Below are 21,496 nucleotides of genomic sequence, written 5' to 3'. Positions count from 1 at the left end.
TTTAAACAAATGGTGCTGGAGCAACTGGGACAAACATGATAAAAACATAACTGTAAAAGTTTTCACGCAAAAAATCTTCAGGCCTTAGGGCTAGGCAAAGATTTTGTCATGCATTTACCCCAATGCATGACTCATGAAAGGAAAAACTAGTAAGAGTGGACTTTATCAAAAGTAAAAACATGTTCTCTACAACAGACCCTATTTAAAAAGGATGAAAAAAAATAAGCTACAGATGGGAAGAAAATATATGTAAATTACATATTCAAAGATGGACTTGAATAATGAATTCTGAAATCTCTTTAAACAGGTAAACAATTCAATTAGAAAATATATGCTAACACCACAATCATTTCACCAAACATATGTGGGTGACAAGCACACGAAAAGATGTTCAACATCATTAGCCCTTATGGAAATTCAAGTAAAAACCGTAAGAAAAGAGCCACACGATTACCAAAAAGGCTAAAATTAAGAAGTTACAGAACCAGAGGCCTCCCTTGTGACACAAGGGGTTAAAAACAACCTATGAAGCTGTCCGCAGCCAATGTAGCATGAGTTCAATCCCCAGCCAGGGAGCTGACCCACGTGGCACAACAGACCTCTCCTGACTCACCCGCTGCTCCCCTTAGCAGTTATTTCAGTCGACCTGCTGTTCTATTCCCCACTGTCTTGGTGATTCCTCTCACCCCCCCACACCTCTGGCCTGTACCCCAGTTCTTGTATGCATAAATAATCTTTTTAAAAAAAGTTACAGAACTAAATACACCAAATGATGGCACAGCTGCAAGAGAAATCTGATCATACTTTGTGTGATATGAACAATAAAATCACTATGGAAAATATTTTGGCAATTTCTTACAAAACTAAACGTACTTACTATGCAACCCAGGATTTTACACTTGGAATCTTATCCCTGGTAAATGAATATATTGTTAAAATAAAAATGTATAACCAGTTTCATTTGTAATAGCTAGAAACTGGAAACCTCCCAATGTTCTATTAAAAGGAATGGTTAAACACTGGTACATTCATGCCATGGAATATTATGCAGCAGTAAAAAGAAAACTATTGATAGAATAATCTGAATGGACCTCAAGGGACTAGTGATTGATGGGCAAAAATTTTTGAAAAGCTAGACGCTATAAACCCTTTAACCAATATTCTTGAAATAAAATTATAGAGAAAGAAAACAAATTAGTGATTGCAGGGTGTTAGGAATGGAAAGAATTAAGGGAATATGGCTATGAAGGCAGGCTTGTGGGTAAATCTTGTGTCTTAACTAACGGGCAAATGAACCTACACAATAAATTAACATGTAACTATACAAATGGGTACTTGTAAAACACGAAATCTGAATAAACTGGATTGTATTAATATCAGTTTTCTGGACTTGATATGCAAAATATTACCACTGGGAGAAAACATGTACATGAGACCTCCAAACTTTTTGGGGGCAACTCCTTATGAACATATGCAAATTTCAAACTAGAAATTAATTTATTTATTTTTAAAGATTTATTTATTTATTTATACAAGCACTGGGTACAGTCAGAAGCGCGGGAGGGTGAGAGAATTCACCAGAGCCAGAGCGGGGAGCAGAGCAGGCAGAAGGACCGAAGTACACTGCTGAGGGGAGCAGCGGGCGGCAGGAGAGGTCTGCGCGCCATGTGGGACCCTCCTCCGGTGGCCGGGAGCAACCGGGGATCGAACTGGTGCTGCAGAGGCTGCGGGCAGCTTCGCAAGCCAGCGATCAACTGCTGCGCCACCGGGGAGGCCCCCAAACTAGAAATTTAAAACGAAGGTGGGTCAGATACTGGAAGGGTGGCCAAAATGGGTGATGTGAATAAAAATGTACAGCCTTCCAGTTATAAAATATACCATTTCTGGATTATACAACTGGGATTTAAAAATCGTCTACATTGGGCCTCCCAGTGGCACAGCAGGTTGAGCACAGCACTGTGAAGCTGTCCGTTGCTTCTGCTGCGCAGGTTCGATTCCCAGCCGGCCAGGGAAATTCTCACATGACACGGCAGACCTCTCCTGTCTTGCACGCTGCTCCCCCCCAGCAGTACTTTCAGTCCGTCTGCCTGTTCTGCTCCCCACTCAGTCTCTTCTGGTGAATCCTCTCAACCTCCTGCGCCTCTGGCCTGTACCCCGGCTATTGTATAAATAAAAAAATAAATCTCTTAAAAAATCGTCTGCATTATCTGTATTTCCCACTAGCAACAGTTTAAAGTTTTTTCACTTTGGGATAAAGTGACAGTTGATAAAAGATATCCTGTTTGTCTCTTCTACCCGTTTTTCCCTACCATTGCTCCTTCTAAATTTTACTTTAGTCAGAATCACTTCATTACTTTATTGCCAATTAAGATACAATTCAGGGTTAACCAGAGAGGAATACATTAGGATACAGATTAACAATTTTCTCCAAACCAGGTTTAGATGAGAAAAAGTACTTTTAATGGCAGATGTGAATTATTTCTAGTACAAGAAAATCCAGAACTGGGGACTATGGCAGTTTCCTTATGAAGAGAATTAAGTACTTGACTATATTCTGTAAATAATTTTTAAATTTCCCTATTACTGTATTATAGCAGATGCTTATCATTTTCTAAACCTAATTCCCAATACCAAGGAAATATAGTGTACTTTTGTAGAAGTCTATTCAGTAATTACTCAAAATACTTTAATGTTGCTTTCCGCCATTCTGCCATTTACTCACCACTCTGGATGTATTTTGATTATTCTTCATAGGGAGATCTTTTCCTCACTTATTTTAAAACTATTTGCACATTAGTTTTTAGTATTTCTTTTAAAAATTATTCCCAGGCTTGACTTACTGCAACCTGCTTTTGCTGCAATGCCACTGGAGTACACATAAAGACTTTTGAATTGACAGCAGAGTATCCACCTGGGAAGCCCCACAAATATTCTCATGGAAAGACTCCCAAGTGCTTTTACTTCGAATAAACTTTTGAATAAAACATAGTGCTTGCCCACTACAAATATAGGCATTACATGGTTCAACAAAACCAACACTTTTTTGGTTCAGCTAATACCTTAAATCTACTCTAATCATTTCTTTACTAACAGTAGGTAGTAAAGAAAACCCCCACATTCTTTAGAAAAATTTTACATACTTGCCACCATACCATCAAACACTGAGTGGGAAATATCTGCTTACATTCTACGAATAGTGTTAATAACAAATATGTAAGATGTCAATTTTTGGCCAAAATAACACTAATTATAATGAAGTATACATTAATAATGGATTATGCTATTAACAATTAAATTTACAACCTCACAGAGTAACTTAATTTACTCATGTAAATAGTACAATATCTATAATTACATAAGCAAATATCTGTGAATACATAAAAGAATTTGATTTTAAACGTTTCTCCACCAAAAATAGAACATTTGAAAAACTTAATTTTTAAATTTGTTTTTGATATGGTTACTTTTAATTTGTTTGATATGAAAAAAAATTACTCAACTATAATAGTGGCTAGGTATTTATGCAAACGTCAGTTATTTTCTCTTTTCAGTACTTGACATTAATGAAGAGGCTGAATAACCTTGGAAGAACTAAATAACTAAATATAAACTAATTTTATTTAATTCTACAAGACCAGGTCACACACATAAGCATCAATAATCAAACAAATAAAATCCTCAAAAAGTCAGTGGAAGCCAGTAGGCATACAAAGACCACCTCTCTCCCAGTAAGATTTCAAGACTGAATAAAGTGCTCCAAATCAGATATCTATTTTTTTGCCAGTTTCTAACATGGCTCTTGCAAATAGTTTGTGTATGTTCCATGAACTCAATGCTGCTCTTACAGTATTCAAGAAAACTCACCAAGAGCAATTAAATACTAAAGAATAAAAAATTACTGGGTAGAATTGAGTATTGTAGGGCCACAAACCATCATGTAAGTTTTTGTCCTCCCCCCTCAACTAACTGGTGTTCTTTGGGGAACTACATTCCCTACCACCACCACCACGGAAAAAGCAACATTGCAGGGTTTTAAAAAAAAAAACACCAAAAACAGAATTGAGTGTCTTTTGGTAAATATGAGGGACAGTAATTAGGCAAATTACTTTGAACGGTATATATTTTTACTTTATGCTTTAAATTCACTGGAAAATTTTCTCAAATGAGACATAGTCCTTAAAGATGCTGCCAAAAGGAGCAATTACTAAGCATTCAGTAATCATCAGTAATCATCTCCAACAAAGAAAAAATGCAAGGGGAATTAGCTAGCACAAAGAAATTTTGTTGGGTAGAAGTGAGAGGAGGGGAGAAAAAAAAAAATGAGTTGGTTAATTACAATAGTAACTATAAAGGCAGCACAATATTTTGATCTAGCTATTATTCCAAGACATTTTGATATCATGCTGTTAAAAATTATAAACATTCTACTTACTCTCACCTACTTATATTTCAGAGAGCCAGTTAGCTTTCATACCTTTTCCCATTTCCAAATTTGTATCAGATGCCTAAACTGTTATTTAGTACAAAGAATCATAACTGATTATGATTAAAATCCACATGATAAATTATGATAAAAAAATTATGATAAAATCCACATGTACATTTAACTGTCAAGGTTATCCCATGCCATCCCCATTCCCCCAAGAAAGAACATGACTACTCAATTGCCATAGAAGTAATCAAAACTTTTGGTAGTGTGTGTTCCTTGAGGTACCAAATCATAATTAAAGAGGGAAACAGGGGCCTCCCTGGTGGCACAAGGGATTAAGTCTCAGCACTATGAAGCTATCAGTTGCGACTGCAACATGAATTCGATCCCTAGCCAAGGAGCTACCCACATGGTGGTGCAGCAGACCTCTCCTGACGCGCCTGCTGCTCCCCTCCCTCCCAAGTGTGTTTCAGTAGATCTGTCTTTTCTGCTTCCCACTCTGTTTCTGGTGAATCCTCTCACCCCCTTAGCACTTCTGGCCTACACCCCAGCTCTTGTATGCATAAATAAATGAAATAAATCTTTAAAAAAAAAATAGAGGAAAACATCCCCTCACAAACAGGACACATTTTACTGTTTCTCAAAGTTGCACAGACATCTTCCTTTGTCATCACATCCTCATCCAAACAACTCTAGAACTACACTATGAAACAGCTTTCATGTTCCATCCAAAAGTTACTAGTACCTAGTGGAAAGGCAATTCAGTGGCTCAAAACAGAATTAGGTCTGCCCTCAACACTAATAACATAAACCTGCTAAATATATACACAACAGAAAGCACACATGCATACTGAAAATATCTTGTAAAATAAGGAAGGGGGAGTGAGAAGTTACCTTTCAACTCATACACCAGTGAACATTTCTGTTAAACAATTAATAACAAAATATGTCTAACAGGATCTGACCTTCATATTCTCTACATTAGAATTTATACACTAACTCTCTCAGTTCTTATTCTGATCTAGTTTATCACCTAAGGCCTAAGAATACATATTTATCATTTATATAAGGGTACTTATAAAAATTTATTTGTTTTGAATAGAAATGGAATTAAAATGAGCAAGGTATATCATTTTGACATTTTTTGGAGTCTAGGGCAAAGTTTTTTAAAGGAAAAAATTGGAAATCCTTTTATGTGAACCCTGGTACCTTTTACATAAAGAGAAAATAAAACATAGTTGAGAAGTCTGAACTTTTTTAGTCTGGGGACAGGGTAGTTCTGCTGTCTTTCAAGTATAAAGTGTATATAACTTGGCTAACAGATTTTTTTTTTTTTAAAGGATCAATTAAGATGAACATGCAGTGATTATTATTTGGGGGAAAAGGGGAAAATAAATGAATTTTTATAAAGATTAATTGAAGTGACAATATTTACAATGGAATTGGAAAACTCTTTCCTCACTGGCTAAATAAAAGCAGTTAGCTACTGCACCAGTGTGTATTTTCAAGCAAATACAGAAGCAAAACTCATTAGCTCTTTAAAAAATACACACATTTAATGTTGGTCTGTTTTAATTCTAAGTAAAGCAATTCCAAAAATACAAACTGAACATCAGAGCCATGTGAACCACCATAATAAAATAAAACAGACATTCACAATAATTACGTCTAAAGACAGTTCAGCTTAATAAATCATCTTCCAAGTATTCTAAAGAAAGTTACTAAAAATACTGCTGGTGTTCAGTTAGAATTAAAGGACTTTAGGGGAAAACGAAATAATATGATACAGGTGGAGTGAATAAGGTTACACGGGATTTACATTTCCATTACCCCTAGATATAAACAAACATTCAAAATCAACACAAACTCTGTGTGTTATTCAAAATATTGCAGCTGCAGGAAAGGCAACTTTAAATTAATAGCTAGGGGAAAATCAAGTTTTGGTGGAGGTAAACAGAAGTGACTTTTTAATTTGCACTTTTGTAAAGCTCATTTATACCTGGCCAACCAGGAACCAAATGCAGGACAACAACGTTCTCTGCTTCTTTTGGCTATAATGTGACAAAAAAAGGTCATCTTTTGAAGATGTTTAAAGAAATAAAGCAACTTTCTTTATAAACAGTCAAATAATCAATCAATGGAATAAATAAGTACTAACCCACATTTTTACCACTCTGTAATCACTACACTTTACATATTTTTCATTTTGGCAGCAAATTCCCCAATTTCCAGGCTAAAGTCCACCAATCACTTTTAAGAGTAAAATGAATAGCCACCAAAAATAAGAATATTCTTCTGTTTACTCTTTGGCTAAAAAGGAAAACAAACAAAACAAAACAAAAAGAAACAGAAGACAACTCTAACACTGGTGATAAAAGAAACTGTTTTTTTTTTTAACATGTAAAATAAAGTTATCAATTTAAATCTTGGTACATTTTATAAAAACAAGAGGTAATGTTGTAATAAAACAGCAGTAGCCTCCACAGGCAACATACTGCTTTTTAACCCTGTGCAATAAAATACTTTGTTCATACTACACTTATTCAACATGACTAACAGTTACTACAGACATTTCAGGAATCTTCATGGGACTCCTTATAAGACTTACTGTTAAAACTGAGAGACATTTACAATCATAATGTGCCATGAAAACTTGAAAAAGCTACTTTTAGTAGGAGATAATGTTCATATTATTTGTATTTGTTTTTAGGTACTGAACAGCTGAGTGACAAGGACTAAAAGTGAAAAGCATTCTAAAAGCCCATGAACACTGTTGTTCACACCCTCTTCAGAACACACTAAACTTGTTTGACACATTTCTCTTCATACATAGCAAGCAACAGCACCCAATAAAAGCCTGAGAAGAAATGCTGCTGTGTAAATACTGCAACTATTCCTGAAAAAAGAATTATGGGATATATACTCCAAAGCTGCCCATTCCCATAATTTGTATTGCATAGGTCACATAATCACACACATATATATACACCCGTGTGTATATATATGCACATGCAAAGAATATATTAAGACGACAATGAAGTCTAGTCACAGAGCAATTTACAGGCTCAATATATTTTTTACACTTTGTTTGAAAGAAAATTTCAATATTTTACAGTCTTTTAGTAGGCATTATATACACTGCACTTTATGAAATCTAAAAGGTATTGAAATAAATTTTTCCAACATTTTGGTAATAACAACAGACATTTCTCCAAATACTTGTGCTATCTATCTACATGATCCGTTTGCTCTGATAACCACTAATCACAAAAACTGACTCAATGGAATAATTAGAAAAATTATCTAACACCATGCATGGGTTTGAATCATTTTTAATACCCTATCCTAGAAACATTCTACAAATCTTAAGATTTAAAAAATTAAGTCTCTGTTCTGATTTTTAAAAGATATCTTTTTATGACAATATCCGTAACATTGACAGGTACATGTTAAGGCTAGTATCATCTCCTTTTGTGAATTTGACTTTTTTTTTTTTTTTAAAGGAAAGACAGTAAAAGCCAGACTCCGTTAGGGCTTTGAACTGTACCTACAGAAAATGAGTGCAGTGAACATAATGTTCAGTCCTACAGTCAGGATGCAGTTGCTCCTTCCCATTCCACAAGATACTGCACCTTTCCATCAAGCGTCACCCGACGAGCCAATACTCGGTATTTTTCGCCACATGCTATTCTACCTGCAGCACCAAAATAACTGGTAATGGAGTTTTTTAGATGATTGAGTTGTAACTCCTGATCTGCTAAATTATTCAGAATCTCTGTGTTGAGTTCATCAAACTGGTAATCTTCTTTGCCTTCATCATCCTTTACAATTTCTGAGTTCTGGGTCTGGAGTGCTCTTCTTGGAAGACGACCCCTTCTCCTCCGTAAATGTGGTATTGCAGCAGGCCAAGATCTTCCTGTACGAGTTCTTTTTCTGGAGTCAGATAGTCTATGAAACGAAAAGGGCCACAATTGTCTACTAAACTTATAAAGCACCCTTTGAGCATACAATATGTTCTCTGATTTTCTTTCTATCATTCTAAGTTTATACCCTTGCTGACATAAAAATCGGCCAAAGCAAAAACAATAAAAGCTATATAAATGGACTATAGCTCCCCCTCATTAGATTCCATTACCTTCTGGGGATAATCTTTGAAGAGTTTTTTCTTTCTTTATTATCTTTAATAGCTTAAATTGAACTATGAGATCAGTCAAAAAAGGCAAATTCTTACTAAGAGGCTCTATTAATAGTAAGGTCTTATCAACAGTCTTATTTTTTTAAAAAGTGCATTCACTTATTCATTCAATACAGTAAATATTTAATAACCATTACATGTAAAACATTGTCCCCATGCTTAAACAGACAGCAGAATGCATAAAAGTTCTCGTTACCAGTTCTAGGCCTAGTAACGAAACATAATGAACTGGAGTAGCATGAATCAGCTTACCCTGGATCTAGTACTATATGATATTAGCCATATTCAAATTTCTTTTGGGGGTGAGAAGATTCACCAGAGACAGAGTGGGGAACAGAACAGGCAGACTGACCGCAGTACACTGCTAAGGGGAGCAGCTGGGGAATTGAACTCATGCTGCAGAGGTTGTTGACAGCTTCAAAGGCTGCATCTTAACCCCTTGCACTACCAGGGAGCCCCATATTCAAATTTCTCCTATTCTCTCTCTCTTTTTTTAAAGATTTATTTATTTATGCATACAAGATCTGGGGTACAAGCCAGAGGTGTGTGGTGGGTGAGGATTCACCAGAGACAGAGTGGGGAGCTAATAAACAGGCAGACTGACCAAAGTACACTACTGAAGAGAGTAGCAGGCAAGACAGCAGAGGTCTGCTGTGCCATGTGGTTTGCTCCCTGGCTGGCTGGGGATCGAACTCGTGCTACAGAGGTTGCGGACAGCTTCACAGGTTGCGTCTTAACCCCTTGTGCCACCAGGGAGGCCCAAATTTCTTCTATTCTCTTACATGAAGGCATTAAGTAAAGGTTTTAAACTTTGAGTTCCTTTTCAGCTCAGATATGTAATGATTTTACAATCTTGTATGAAGGGGAGAATATAGCAAAACAGTCAATTTCAAAGACTTTACAATCATACTGCCCTGCAGTTAACATTCCAGCTCTGTTATAACTGCAAGACATGCTATTGATATCTTGGGCTTATTATTCAAAACCCTGTAAGTCTCATTTTCCTCATCTGTAAAGTAAGAGTAACAATCAATTCAAAAGATTATTTTAAAAATTAAAGGATAAAAATTAAATTTCATAATGTATATGAAAGCACCAGGTAAGTTTCTATTACTCATGAGTCATTAATAAATAAATTACATTTTAAACCTTTAAATACTTAGAATTTTGTATAAGAGCAGTGCTTGAATTAGAAACAAAAGTTAAACAAAAGCTGAAGCATAAAATTTGCAAGCCCAATGTTGTGATCCCCCCCAAGTAAACTAAATTTTTCATACCTAATCTATCGTACTTTAGTAAAAAGTTGTCCATCAGTAGAGTCAGAATAAATAAAATGTTATAACGGGAAAGTTATCTTTTTTTTTTTTTTAAAGATTTATTTATTTATTTATTTATTTATTTATTTATGCATGCATGCAAGCACTGGGTACATTCAGAAGCACGGGAGGATGAGAGAATTCACCAGAGCCAGAGCAGGGAACAGAACAGGCAGACTGACAAAATATACTGCTGAGGGGAGCAGAGGGTCACAGGGAGCAGAGGGCACACCATGTGGGACCCTCACCCGGCGGCTGGGAATCGAATTGGCACTGCAGAGGCTGTGGGCAGCTTCGCAACCCAGGGTTCAACCGCTGCGCCTCTAGGGAGGCCCCGGAGAAGTTACCTATTGATGCAAATCCTGTGTTGTAAATCCTTTCACTGACAAGAATTATGTCCCTGATTCAGATTTATAAATGAAAAATACCAAGTAGTCCCAAAGCAAGGCATATTTGTATGTTAGAAGCATAAAATTGTCTAGCAGAAAAAAGCATAGCCTAACAACACAAGTGTACTTCTCTGTGCACACAGCAAATTCCCTAACAAATCTGAATTAAAAAAAAAATATTTCCAGGGCCTCCCCGGTGGCGCAGCGGTTGAGCACTGGGTTGCGAAGCTGCCCACAGCCTCTGCAGTGCCGGTTCAATCCCCGGCTGCTCCCCGGCTAGTTGAGGTGGGTCCCGCATGGCACGTAGACCTCTCCTGCCGCCCGCTGCTCCCCTCAGCAGTGTACCTCAGTCCTTCTGCCTGCTCTGCTCCCTGCTCTGGCTCTGATGAATTCTCTCACCCGCATGCACTTCTGACTGTACCCAGTGCTTGTATAAATAAATAATCTTTAAAAAATATATGTATATTTCCAAAGTATTTTAATTTTGTATGTGTTATTCATATTCTTATTTTTACTTATATTTACTTGAGGTAAATCTGGTTTACAAAACTGTGTGTGTTTTAGGGGTATAGGTTCACACCTCTTCAAGCAAATTTAAAATGTTTAATACTTGTGCTCTAAAAATCAAATATATTCAGATGAATATTAACAACCCAGGAAGTCTACATATGGATTGCTTCTTAAAAACTAAAAGTAGGGGCTTCCCTGGTGGCACAAGGGTTTAAGACGCAGCACTATGAAGCTATTCACAGCCACTGCAGCAGGAGTTTGATCCCCAGCCAGGGAGCTACCCACATGGCACAGCAGACCTCTCCTGTCTCGCCCGCTGCTCCCTTCAACAGTGCATTTCAGTGGATTTGCCTGTTCTGCTCCCTACTCTCTCTCTAGTGAATCCTCTCACCCCTCTGCATCTCTGGCCTGCACCCCAGCTCTTGTATACATAAATAAATAAATCTTAAAAAAAAAAAAAAAGTAAAAGTATACTTGTATAACTTCCTAATTGCTAACACTTTACTTATTTTACAAAGAGGCTAGAGGAAAATTAATAGAGAATAAGAACATAAAATATCTACCCAAAATGCCTGGAAATGCTAGACGAGGTAGTTTCTTTTGCACTGGAAGCACCCGTGAAATCCACATCTGAGGTATTAGATGAATGTGCAGTTCCCTCAGTTCTCCTGAGACGAAAGAATTTAAATAGTATAAAAACTATCATTACTTAACAATAGAAATACTAATTTTCCCCAAAAAGAAAATTCTCAGGAAAGGAAGAAATAACTTTCTATTTACCCTATAGAACAAGGTAAATCCAAGGTGGGATTCTCTGAAACTGATTCCTTATCCTGGAAAATTAAAAAAACAGGATACTTAAAGCATGGTTCTAAAGTAAGCTGAAAAAAATATGAGTTCCTCAGTAATTGCAATCATCCTTCCACTCTGAGAACATATACCAGCATATCCTCTTACCAAAGATGGCTCAGCAGTTTTCTGAATCATTTTTCTTGTATATGGGCCAGGTGGACGACCTACAGATTTTTTCTTTCCTTTTTTTTCTATGCCATTGCTTACTTCCCTGAAACATAAAAACCATTATACATTTAATCTCTGCATAAAGAAAACAAAAAGGCAATGGACAATATACACTCATAGCTCCACTTATGTAATAATTAGATTGTACTTACTATATTCTTATTACATTTTTATATTATGGCAATATAAAAACAAAATTAAGTTTAATCTACAAGTTGTCAAGTGCATATTCTAACTTGAATAGCTATTACTGACTTTAGAGATATTTACATATGAAATGTTTAAGAAAAAATTCTCTTTAATACAAATCTGAAAAAAATATATATATATCACCTAAAACTTAAAAAGACAAAACAAAAACAGATTACTATACTGAATAAAGGGTTTCAAAACTCCTAAAAGTTCAATTACTTAGTTAGGGTTGTTACTACTACATGCGTACTTAGGGGATGTTTCAAAATTTACTATTGAAAATGAGTATGAATCTAGTTTGTTAACCCCATGAGTCCAGCAAGTGTCTATGTTAAAATATAGTGGTATCAATAGCGATTGCCTTTAGAGTTAAATACACATGGATTCTTGAATGATGCTAATCAGAAAAAGAATGAAGCCCAGGGTGGCAGAACATAAAGGAGAAAGGAGGAAGGAATCCTTCATATTGGGCAAGGAATCACTCTAAGAGCAAAATTAGAAAGATTTAGAAAGCTGTTTTTGAGACATAAGGGCAAATATCAAACAACGGGAAGGAAACAAAGTAACAAGTACATCTCTGATTAACAGAAGGGAAGAAGAAAGAGGGCAAATATTAACAGAATATCTACTTTTTACTGACCAAACATGTCGTATAAAAGGGGTATTCGGTAAGGGGGGGGGGCACAAAGATATAATCTCTGTGCTAGGAGATTCACAGTATAGTTAGAAAGTAACAAATGTGTGCACAGAAGCAGGTTAATAAAATGGGTCAGGTGGCATAAATCCAGGAAAATTCATTTTAAAAACAAGGAAAGGGAAAAATACTATATAATAGATGGAAAAGATGAATGAAGAAAACTAGGCAAGACTACTACCTCTATCCTTCCAGAATCAAAACTAAAACTGGCAAATAAAGGTGAAAGGACCAGGAAAGAAAAAGAAGGGGTGCAGAATAACAAAGCGTTAACTAGAACTACAATCAAAAGTCTCAAGGATAAGAAAGATGGGAATACACTTTTTTTTGGGGGGTGGAGGGGAGATATCAACCTCACAGTTATAAAGGATCCCCAGAATAAAGAAAATACTTTCAGGGCCTTCCTGGTGGCGCACAGGGTTAACATGCAACCTATGAAGCTGTCCACTACCTCTGCAGCATGAGTTTGCTCCCCCGGCCCGCCAAGGAGCAACCCACATGGTGCAGCAGACCTCTCCTGACTTGCCTGCTGCTCCCCTTAGCAGTGTACTGCGGTCAGTCTGCCTGTTCTGTTCCCCACTCTGTCTCTGGTAAAGCCTCTCACCACCACCCCCCACGCCTCTGGCCTGTATCCCAGCTCTTGTATGCATAAATAAATAAATCTTAAAAAAAAAAAAAAGAAAAAAGGAAAATACTTTCAGATTGTAAGACCAATTCAGAATGCCTTCAAAGAACGTTGAACCTTTACCTGGTAGCATCAAATAAAAACATGGAAGCTACCACAGATGGAGTGTTCTATCAAAATTATGACAGGAATCAGAAAGTTGAAGAAATAACCTTTTTCTTCTATCTTATGGGCAATTGCTAGCAAGGATTAATGATACAACTTGAAGAGGGAAAGGAGTGCTAGGGAGACAGTGACCTTCAAATATTATCTAAAATATGTATTATAATTATTCATTGCAAACACAAATGCTTCTATGAAGCATAAACCACTGTAATTATATTTTCTTATCCTCCCACATGACTGATTCATTTTTATACTTCTTCAATTTCTTCCCTTTCTGCACACCCCTCTCAGCTATCTCCATCTCATGTATCACTGTGAACATATAAATTACCAGTCAATAACTTTAGTCATCTTCCAAATGCCAAATCTACAAACAGAACCAGCATTTATACCCATCTTCTCTTTTCACCCCATTTCAATAGAAGGTGTAGATCCTTTTGTCAAATGTCACTCCTACTTTTCAGCTCTAAATCTGTTCCCCTTTTGGTTTCTCAAACTTTGTATCATATTACCTCCCCTCTCTCATATACTCATCTCTTCTTCACTGCAACATTCCCACTAGCATATAAAACATACAAAAACAAGTTTCAAACATCTTGCTTCTTATTAAAAACCATCTCTTGACTACTCTTTTACCCTCTTCAACTTCCATTCCATTTGTCTACTTCCCTTCACAATTTAACTTCTGAGAGATGACACATACCCTTGCCACTTTTTCCCTTCTCATCAGAATTCTAAAAGATTTCCTATTTTCTGTTTTTTTCTTTATTAGTATTATCACCATTATTTTGAATCTGCTTATGTCCCTTATTTGAAGAAAAAGTCCAGTTGTGACATGTAAATTGGACAGTGCTGGATTCAATCACATTTTGACCAACTCCAATCTGACTTCTATCTTCACCTCTCAAAAAAAACAAAACAAAAAAAACTTTTTGTTAAGGTAACAAATAACAAAATGTTATCCAATAAACATTTTCCCCTCATCTTAAACCCACCTCTCAGCAGCATTCATTATTTAATGTACTCATCTTTCTTGAAAAACTCCCCTCTTCCCTTTCTTTTCATGCTATCAAACTTTCTAGGTTTTCCCCTACCTCACTAATCTTTTTTTTTGTTCTCCTTTGTTTACTTTGCCTCTTCCAAAACTCTAAATAATATCAGGGCATCATTATAGGTCACATTCTCTTTTCTCTCTATATATGGTTCTCAGGTAATTCACGTAATCTCACAGTTTTATAAATCAACTTCAAAATTTATGTCACTGTATAACATACTCAACTGCCTGTATCTTAACATAATCATCATTTAGATATTTCCTACCAAGAATCTCAAACTAATTGAGTATGAAATAGAAGAATGCTTCATTCAGTTTGCCAAAATCTGTTCTTCCAAATCCTGGTAACAAATAGTACCAAGTCAGAAATCTTCGCATTATTAAACTTATTTCTTCCTTTCTTCCATAAATTTAGCAAAACCAAAAAATTCCACCTCCAATAAAGATCTTAAATCTTTTTCTCTCCATTTGAACCAACCAACCCTATACAAGCAACCTCCTCTATCTCTCACCTAGACAACTTCAATCTCAATTTTCTCTTGCTTCTATTCTCATCTCTACACCTATCCCTTCTCAAATTGTATCCAAAGAATTTTTAAAGGATAATTCAATACACTGACATCTTTAAATATATTTTCCCCCCTCCTCCCGCCCAGTATTCTTAGAAAACCACCCAAACTCCTGACTAGACCTATTAAGACTCTAATGATCAAGCTCCACCCAACCTTTCCAAGACCTGATGCTACTCTCTTATTCCTATCACACTAGCCTTAGGGAACTCCTAGAACATACCTCACAGCTGTCATACTTATGATTTCAACTACCTAGTCTTTGTTCCTCACATTAGGTCATTCTCATTCTTTCAAGTTCATCTTAAGTATTATCTTAATTAGGCCTTCCTTAAGCTTCCTTCTTAAAGTAGGCCCTCCTCCCTCATCCTTGTCCATCCCAGTATAGCTTAAAATTGTAAGTTATTTCCCAAAATCAGTAACGTGGTACACAAATACATATTTTATTTGCTTTATCACCCTTCTTCCCCACTATAATGTAAACATCATCAGGGCAGAAAGAAAGTCTGTCTTGTTTATTATTGTATCCCCAGCACTTAGATAGTAAAGTGCTTGATAAATGGAAGAAATGAATAAATGAAAGAATGTAAAATGAACACACAAACAAATGAACAGGCCGAAACTTAAGCTGTTTGCTAACAAATTACATAAGGGCCTATTCCTGGAAGTGCTAAGATCTAAAATAAACAGATATCTAGCATAAACTCTTTTGCAACTTGTCTAAGCAAGAAATTATAAACAGGAAAACAAATCAAGGTAACTGCCACTTATACTTTCAAATATACTAATGAGACTAAACACACAATTTTTAGTTACAAATAAGCTAAAGAGAAAAACTAAGCCACAGATCAACTTTTACCTTGAATCAGATATAGGTTTGGATGCCTTTCTGCCTTTAATTTTAAATTCATGGGATGTTCCTTCAGGTTCTTTCTCTGCTTTGAAAGCCACATTTGGTGGCACAGGAGGAACACGTATTCGCAACCCAAACAAATGCTTCTTCTTCTTTATTTCTTTCCCAGACATAAACCTAAATTTTTAAAAAAATTAACTAAAAATTTAAAAACTGAACACATATACATGGCAGACCCTAACTCATAACTTTCATATATAATGCCTTAATACATGAAAGTCTACCCAATACTATAAAAACTTGCTCTTTCCCCGATTCTTATCTGCCCAGTCCACAGTAGGATATAAGCGAGTAGGAAGGGAAGAACAGTTATTTGAAGGAAGGGTGAAGACCACGTCTACTTTTCTTTTTAAACATGGCGTCTAACTTTTTAAAGGCAGAAAGAAGAGTATGGAGTGGTGTCTTTCTAAACTCAGTTTGTTTTACCATACTTTAATATCATCTGTGAAAAATATCTCCAAAAAGGTTTAGAAAAAGATTTCTATTTCAGAGTAGATCTGTAAGGAGAGAAACCCTGGTGAGAAGTCACAGGTGACAGCACTGAAAAGGAAAATAGGAGACCAATCCTAGAGGCCCAGAAAATAAAAGAAAGAAAAGGAGTGTCTAGTGTGTCAGATTTGGAATTGGAAATAACCTACAGCAAAGAAGTGTTATTCCAATGTGGGCTTGGGTGTCTGAAAAATATACTTCTTAATTCTTTCCCAAAGTCCTTAGGGCCCTTTTTCCAAAACACTCCCATCAATCTCAGCTCTAGTAGAGCCTGCCTGACCACAAAAACCACTACCAAATGCTTGAATTAGTCTTCGATTTTTATGTAGGTTTGAGTAAAGGGAGCCCCCATTCCAACCATAATAGGAACAGATGTGTTTCTGGCACCCTAAAATGGATTACGGAATTTACTGTTCCATAGTTTTCACCAGTATAGTAAATGCTCAAGTGCTTTATAGACCTATTGAGACAGCCTAAAGATCTAGACACTACTAATTGTAACGTTTTTTAATGAGGAAGCACTGTGAAGTCACAAAAAAAGCAACTTGTTACAAAGAAAAATTTTCTAACTCAATAGTTGGTTACAATCAGAGACATGTTTACAAAAATTATTTCTACTTATTGTGAAAACATTAATAAATATAGATATACTGGCTTTTAACAAAGACCTATATAATAAGATATTAAACTATATTATATAATTATAAAAAATTTAGATCACTAATACCTCTTTTTTATAAGTGATGACATTAATCTTAAAACCATAAATTTCATCATAAAAACCCATTTTCTCTACAATATACTCCTTTAGCTTTTACATATTCCCACCAGCAAGATTTTACTTTTAGTAAACTGCATTATAAAAATAGGTTATTACTGAATTAAGCTTTTTTATTTTAACAGAGTAAACTGTTCTCAGACATTAATATTCCCCCCCATCCACCATTCCCAGGATTGTTCTTTCCTTCTCCAATCCTTGAGAATCACTGCTACACTCTGAGTGAAATAGGAGATTAAAAAGCTTAAAATGGTATACAATAATTCTATAAAACAATCCTACAATTCCTAAGCAATGCCGTTATTCCTTATACTTACTAAATGTCTCCCTCATAGGGATACATAAAATAAATCAACTTACATGGTCTTGTAATCATTTAATGCCTCCAGAACATGCTCATATCTTTCAGATTTTGGTGTGTCTGCGAGCTGTGAAGTATCAAGAAACAATTTAAAGCACTATAATTTAATCAGTTAGTAATATACCTGCTAGACAGAGGCAATTAGCACTAGCACCTGGTAGGGGCAATGTGCTACAGAGGAAAAGCATACTGACTGGTAGTCAGAAAATCAAATTTATAATTCCAGGTCCTCAATGACTAGCTGTGTGATATAAGACCCTTTACCCTCTTAAGGTTTGTTTCTTACCTATAAAAAAGTGAGTATAAATCCTGCAGTAACTTTACTAGCAACTGCATGGATCAAATAAATGATATGTCTGAAATAACTATAAGCTACAGAACCTACAAAAATGGGATTTTATTAGTTATTAAATTTATGTTAATTCTATAATTTGGGAAAATAATACCTTAGAATTATTTTTATATCAACCATAAAAGTGTCTAAAAAGAATATAAATAATAAGAACCATACCACTTTATTTCCCAATACTTCTAACAACAGCACAGACCAATCATCTCTATACTTTTTTTAAATGTGAAATTAGAGGAGCTATTTTAATAACAATTACAGGCTTTACCCAGCTCCAAAACCCAAAGTGCCTGAGAAATTTTTTATTATCACAAATTATATTCAATTCTAGAAAGTATTCTATATTGTTACAAAAGGGCTTCCTTCAGTCATTTCTACCTCTTCTTCAAAGACAGAGGCCAATACTAAAAAATTCTAGATTATAGAAAGTATCATCCTCAAAAATGTTACAACTTTAAAAATAAAAACTTCCAAAATATCACAGTTAACTTTCAAAATTAATGCCACTATGTTCTTTACCATTAGGATTCCTAAACCTTAAGTAAAAAGAACAAATCAGTCACGAAAAATGTTGGGAGGACCCACTTTAACTATTTTATAGATTAATTAACAGGATATAAAGGCCAAATAAACTATTCAAAATCACATGGGCAGTTAAGTGAGAGAGCTAGATTCTAAACCCTAGTGGCAATGCATTCACTTAACATTTACTGAGAGCCCGTTATGTGCCAATGTATTGGATATTTTTTTTAAAAAAATGCAATAGGACACTTTGGTACTCATTCCTATGTACCATGCCATCTCCTCCTACTGTAATTTCTGAATTGTCCAATAATAGAGACATTCTATTAAAGGATAAACAATAGAATCAAACTTTAAAGGTTGACAAAGAACTTAGATGTCCATCTAATTTAAACATACATTGATACTGCGATCCCTTTTACAGTACAGTCATTCAACCTTGGTTCAAATATGACCATTGATGAAAGCTGATGAGGCACCTACTGCCATTTTATAGCTGGGCAAAATCATCTTTCCTGGATCTATTCTATTTCCTCAAATAATTAACAGCAGCTATCATGCCTATGTAATAAGATCAGGTTAAAATTCTTAACATCAATACCACATGATTTGTGTTAATCCTTAAGTTACTAATTCCATCCTTTTCCTTGTTCCCTCACCAACTCTACAATTTTATCAGATGTACTATCAAGTGTCCCCTTTACCATATGCATATACTGTTATATGTGGATTTAAGGCTAAAAGACGAACTTCATAACTTGTTAATTTGATTTGATTATCAGCTCACTCTATCTTTTCACTTGCCCTGCCATCCTTCTTGAATTGAGAGGAGATACAGAGCCCTGGGCTCTTCATTAGTATCTCTCTTAAGAATAGTTCTAAGCTACTGACTTCTGTTGTTACTGTTTACAAATTCATTATAGTTTTACTTAACCAATTCACATTTTGATACCTTACCTTAAAATGAAGTTATACTATGGCTACATCATATGCAATGCATTTCATACATCTGTGTTGCTAATCATATCTATAGAGAAGCCAGAGTATTTAACGTGATTTGTTCTAACAATTTAGTGTTTTTCTCCTACTATCTTTTAAATCCTCACAAAACATGTATTTGAAAAATCTGCTCTATCGTTTTGCTAAAAAAAATCAACAACAAAACTGATCTCCTAATTTCTCAAATCCACTCTTACTGTTTTAAAAATCACAACATAAGGTTATTCTCTATGGTTTCTCAAGAAATTTTATCTGTGAGTTTTAGAGCATTCCAGGGCTATTTTGCACAGGGATGTATATTTTAACTTACATAATGGGGCCAGGAGCAGTATCCTTTGTGTATTTTGAAAACTATGAATGCAAATATTAAAATGTGAATCATATAATCTGTATTAGAAGAGTATCAAATTGTTGGACTTTCATCTGACCATGAGCCTTTAATAATAAATACCTTCAGCAGAATTATTTTTGTTTTTCTCTCTACTGACACTAAGCTCATTAAGCTTTTATATTTATGGGTGTTACTTCTATACAGACATAAATGCTACCATGTATAGTATTAACTCTTCCCTGCAGTAAAACATGGGTTTGCCCCACTATCTGAAAATAGAAGATTCCTATGAAAACTTTCATAAGCTTAAATGGCGTAAAGGGAACAATACATTACTATTAATTTAAATGAGAAAAATTTTGAGCATTCCCAGACCCCAAAAGCAACCCATCAAGTAACACTAACATAAGATGTTAACATAACATAATAAAAACTAACATAAGATGTAATACAAAGTAGCTTCCAGGAATGGAGCTTAGCATTGCCACTGCCACTCTCATGGCAAAGGGAGAAACACTGTTCCATAACAGCTAACTACAAATTACAAAAGCTGAATGCTATTTCTACACTTCATCTTTTGTCATAAAAATGAAAATCCTCTTCAGATTTCTTTCAGTTAGCAAACCAAAAAACAAAAAACCAGGGCCCCCCCTGATGGCCTAGGGGTTAAGTCTCAGCGCTATCGCAGCTGTATCCTGAGTTCCCTCCCCTGGCCAGGGAGCTACGCACATATGGCACAGCAGACCTCTCCTGTCTCGACCGCTGCTCCCCTTCGCAGTATATTTCAGCCAATCCACCTGTTCTACTCCCCACTCTGTCTCTGATGCATCCTCTCACCGCCCCCCCCGCAACAACAACAAAAAACAGGTACTAATGTAGGTCTTTCTTAAAAGCAAAGTGGCTCAACAGAGATTTTCAAAAAGTGGGGGTATATCTGTACACCCCTTAATTACAAATAGTGAATGCCATGCCATTTTGGTCTAAGTGTGCCAATAGCTTAAGTAACTAATTTGCCAATCTATACACTGTATGCTAATATACAAAGGTTGCAAAAAATAGCCAGATTTCTTACAATTTTCTATGACAAGTATTATATTACCTCTACCATACAATTTTCTCTTGGCAAAACATCATTTCTGCCACAGTATTTCATTTGAGTTTTAGCTATGCTTTTATCTCTACATTCCTCAAAAGTGAGGAAGCACTTAACATATTGTTCTGCTATTAACCTTTGGGTTTGTGAAATTTACAAACATAGTTAACAGAAAAATGGGTTAACCTTATACAAAGAGGATTTCAAATAAATTTAGGAATCAAAGACAAAAACAAGCAGATTCCCAAATTAGTAATATCTCATTTAGGGGCCTCCCTGGTGGCACAAGGGGTTAAGCACCACACTATAAAGCAATCTGCAGCATCTGCAGCATGAGTTCAATCCCTGGGCGGCCAGGGAGCAACCCACATGGCGAAGCAGACCTCTCCTATCTCCCCCACTGCTCCCCTCAGCAGTGTATTTCAGTCAGTCTGCCTGTTCTTTTCCCCGCTCTGTCTCTGGTGAATAATCTCACCCCCCACATCTCTGGCCTGTACCCCAGT

At 35.8% G+C, this 21,496-nt stretch overlaps 1 protein-coding gene across 5 annotated transcripts in view; it reads right to left on the bottom strand.

Annotated features, from left to right (window-relative positions):
• Positions 1 to 7,897: 7,897 nt before the first annotated feature.
• The window catches only part of MTF2 (metal response element binding transcription factor 2), a 44,925-nt gene continuing 31,326 nt past the window's right edge, over positions 7,898 to 21,496 (bottom strand). For 3 of the 5 annotated variants that reach the window (XM_054691859.1, XM_037501470.2, XM_054691862.1), the window contains 6 exons: positions 17,699 to 17,766; positions 16,018 to 16,188; positions 11,797 to 11,902; positions 11,620 to 11,672; positions 11,403 to 11,507; positions 7,898 to 8,377 (listed from right to left, as the gene is read on the bottom strand). In XM_054691859.1, the coding sequence (XP_054547834.1) occupies positions 8,020 to 8,377; positions 11,403 to 11,507; positions 11,620 to 11,672; positions 11,797 to 11,902; positions 16,018 to 16,188; positions 17,699 to 17,766 (861 nt within the window). In that variant the 3' untranslated portion in view covers positions 7,898 to 8,019. The remainder of the gene's footprint in view (positions 8,378 to 11,402; positions 11,508 to 11,619; positions 11,673 to 11,796; positions 11,903 to 16,017; positions 16,189 to 17,698; positions 17,767 to 21,496) is intronic. The other 2 variants (XM_054691860.1, XM_054691861.1) reach the window with 1 other exon arrangement.

The sequence above is a fragment of the Talpa occidentalis genome, unplaced genomic scaffold (assembly GCF_014898055.3).
Source record: "Talpa occidentalis isolate TD23 unplaced genomic scaffold, MPIMG_talOcc4v2.1 talOcc4.9, whole genome shotgun sequence".
Lineage (NCBI taxonomy): Eukaryota > Metazoa > Chordata > Mammalia > Eulipotyphla > Talpidae > Talpa > Talpa occidentalis.
Note: the sequence above shows the minus strand (reverse complement) of the source record. Positions and strands in the feature narration are given on the sequence as shown.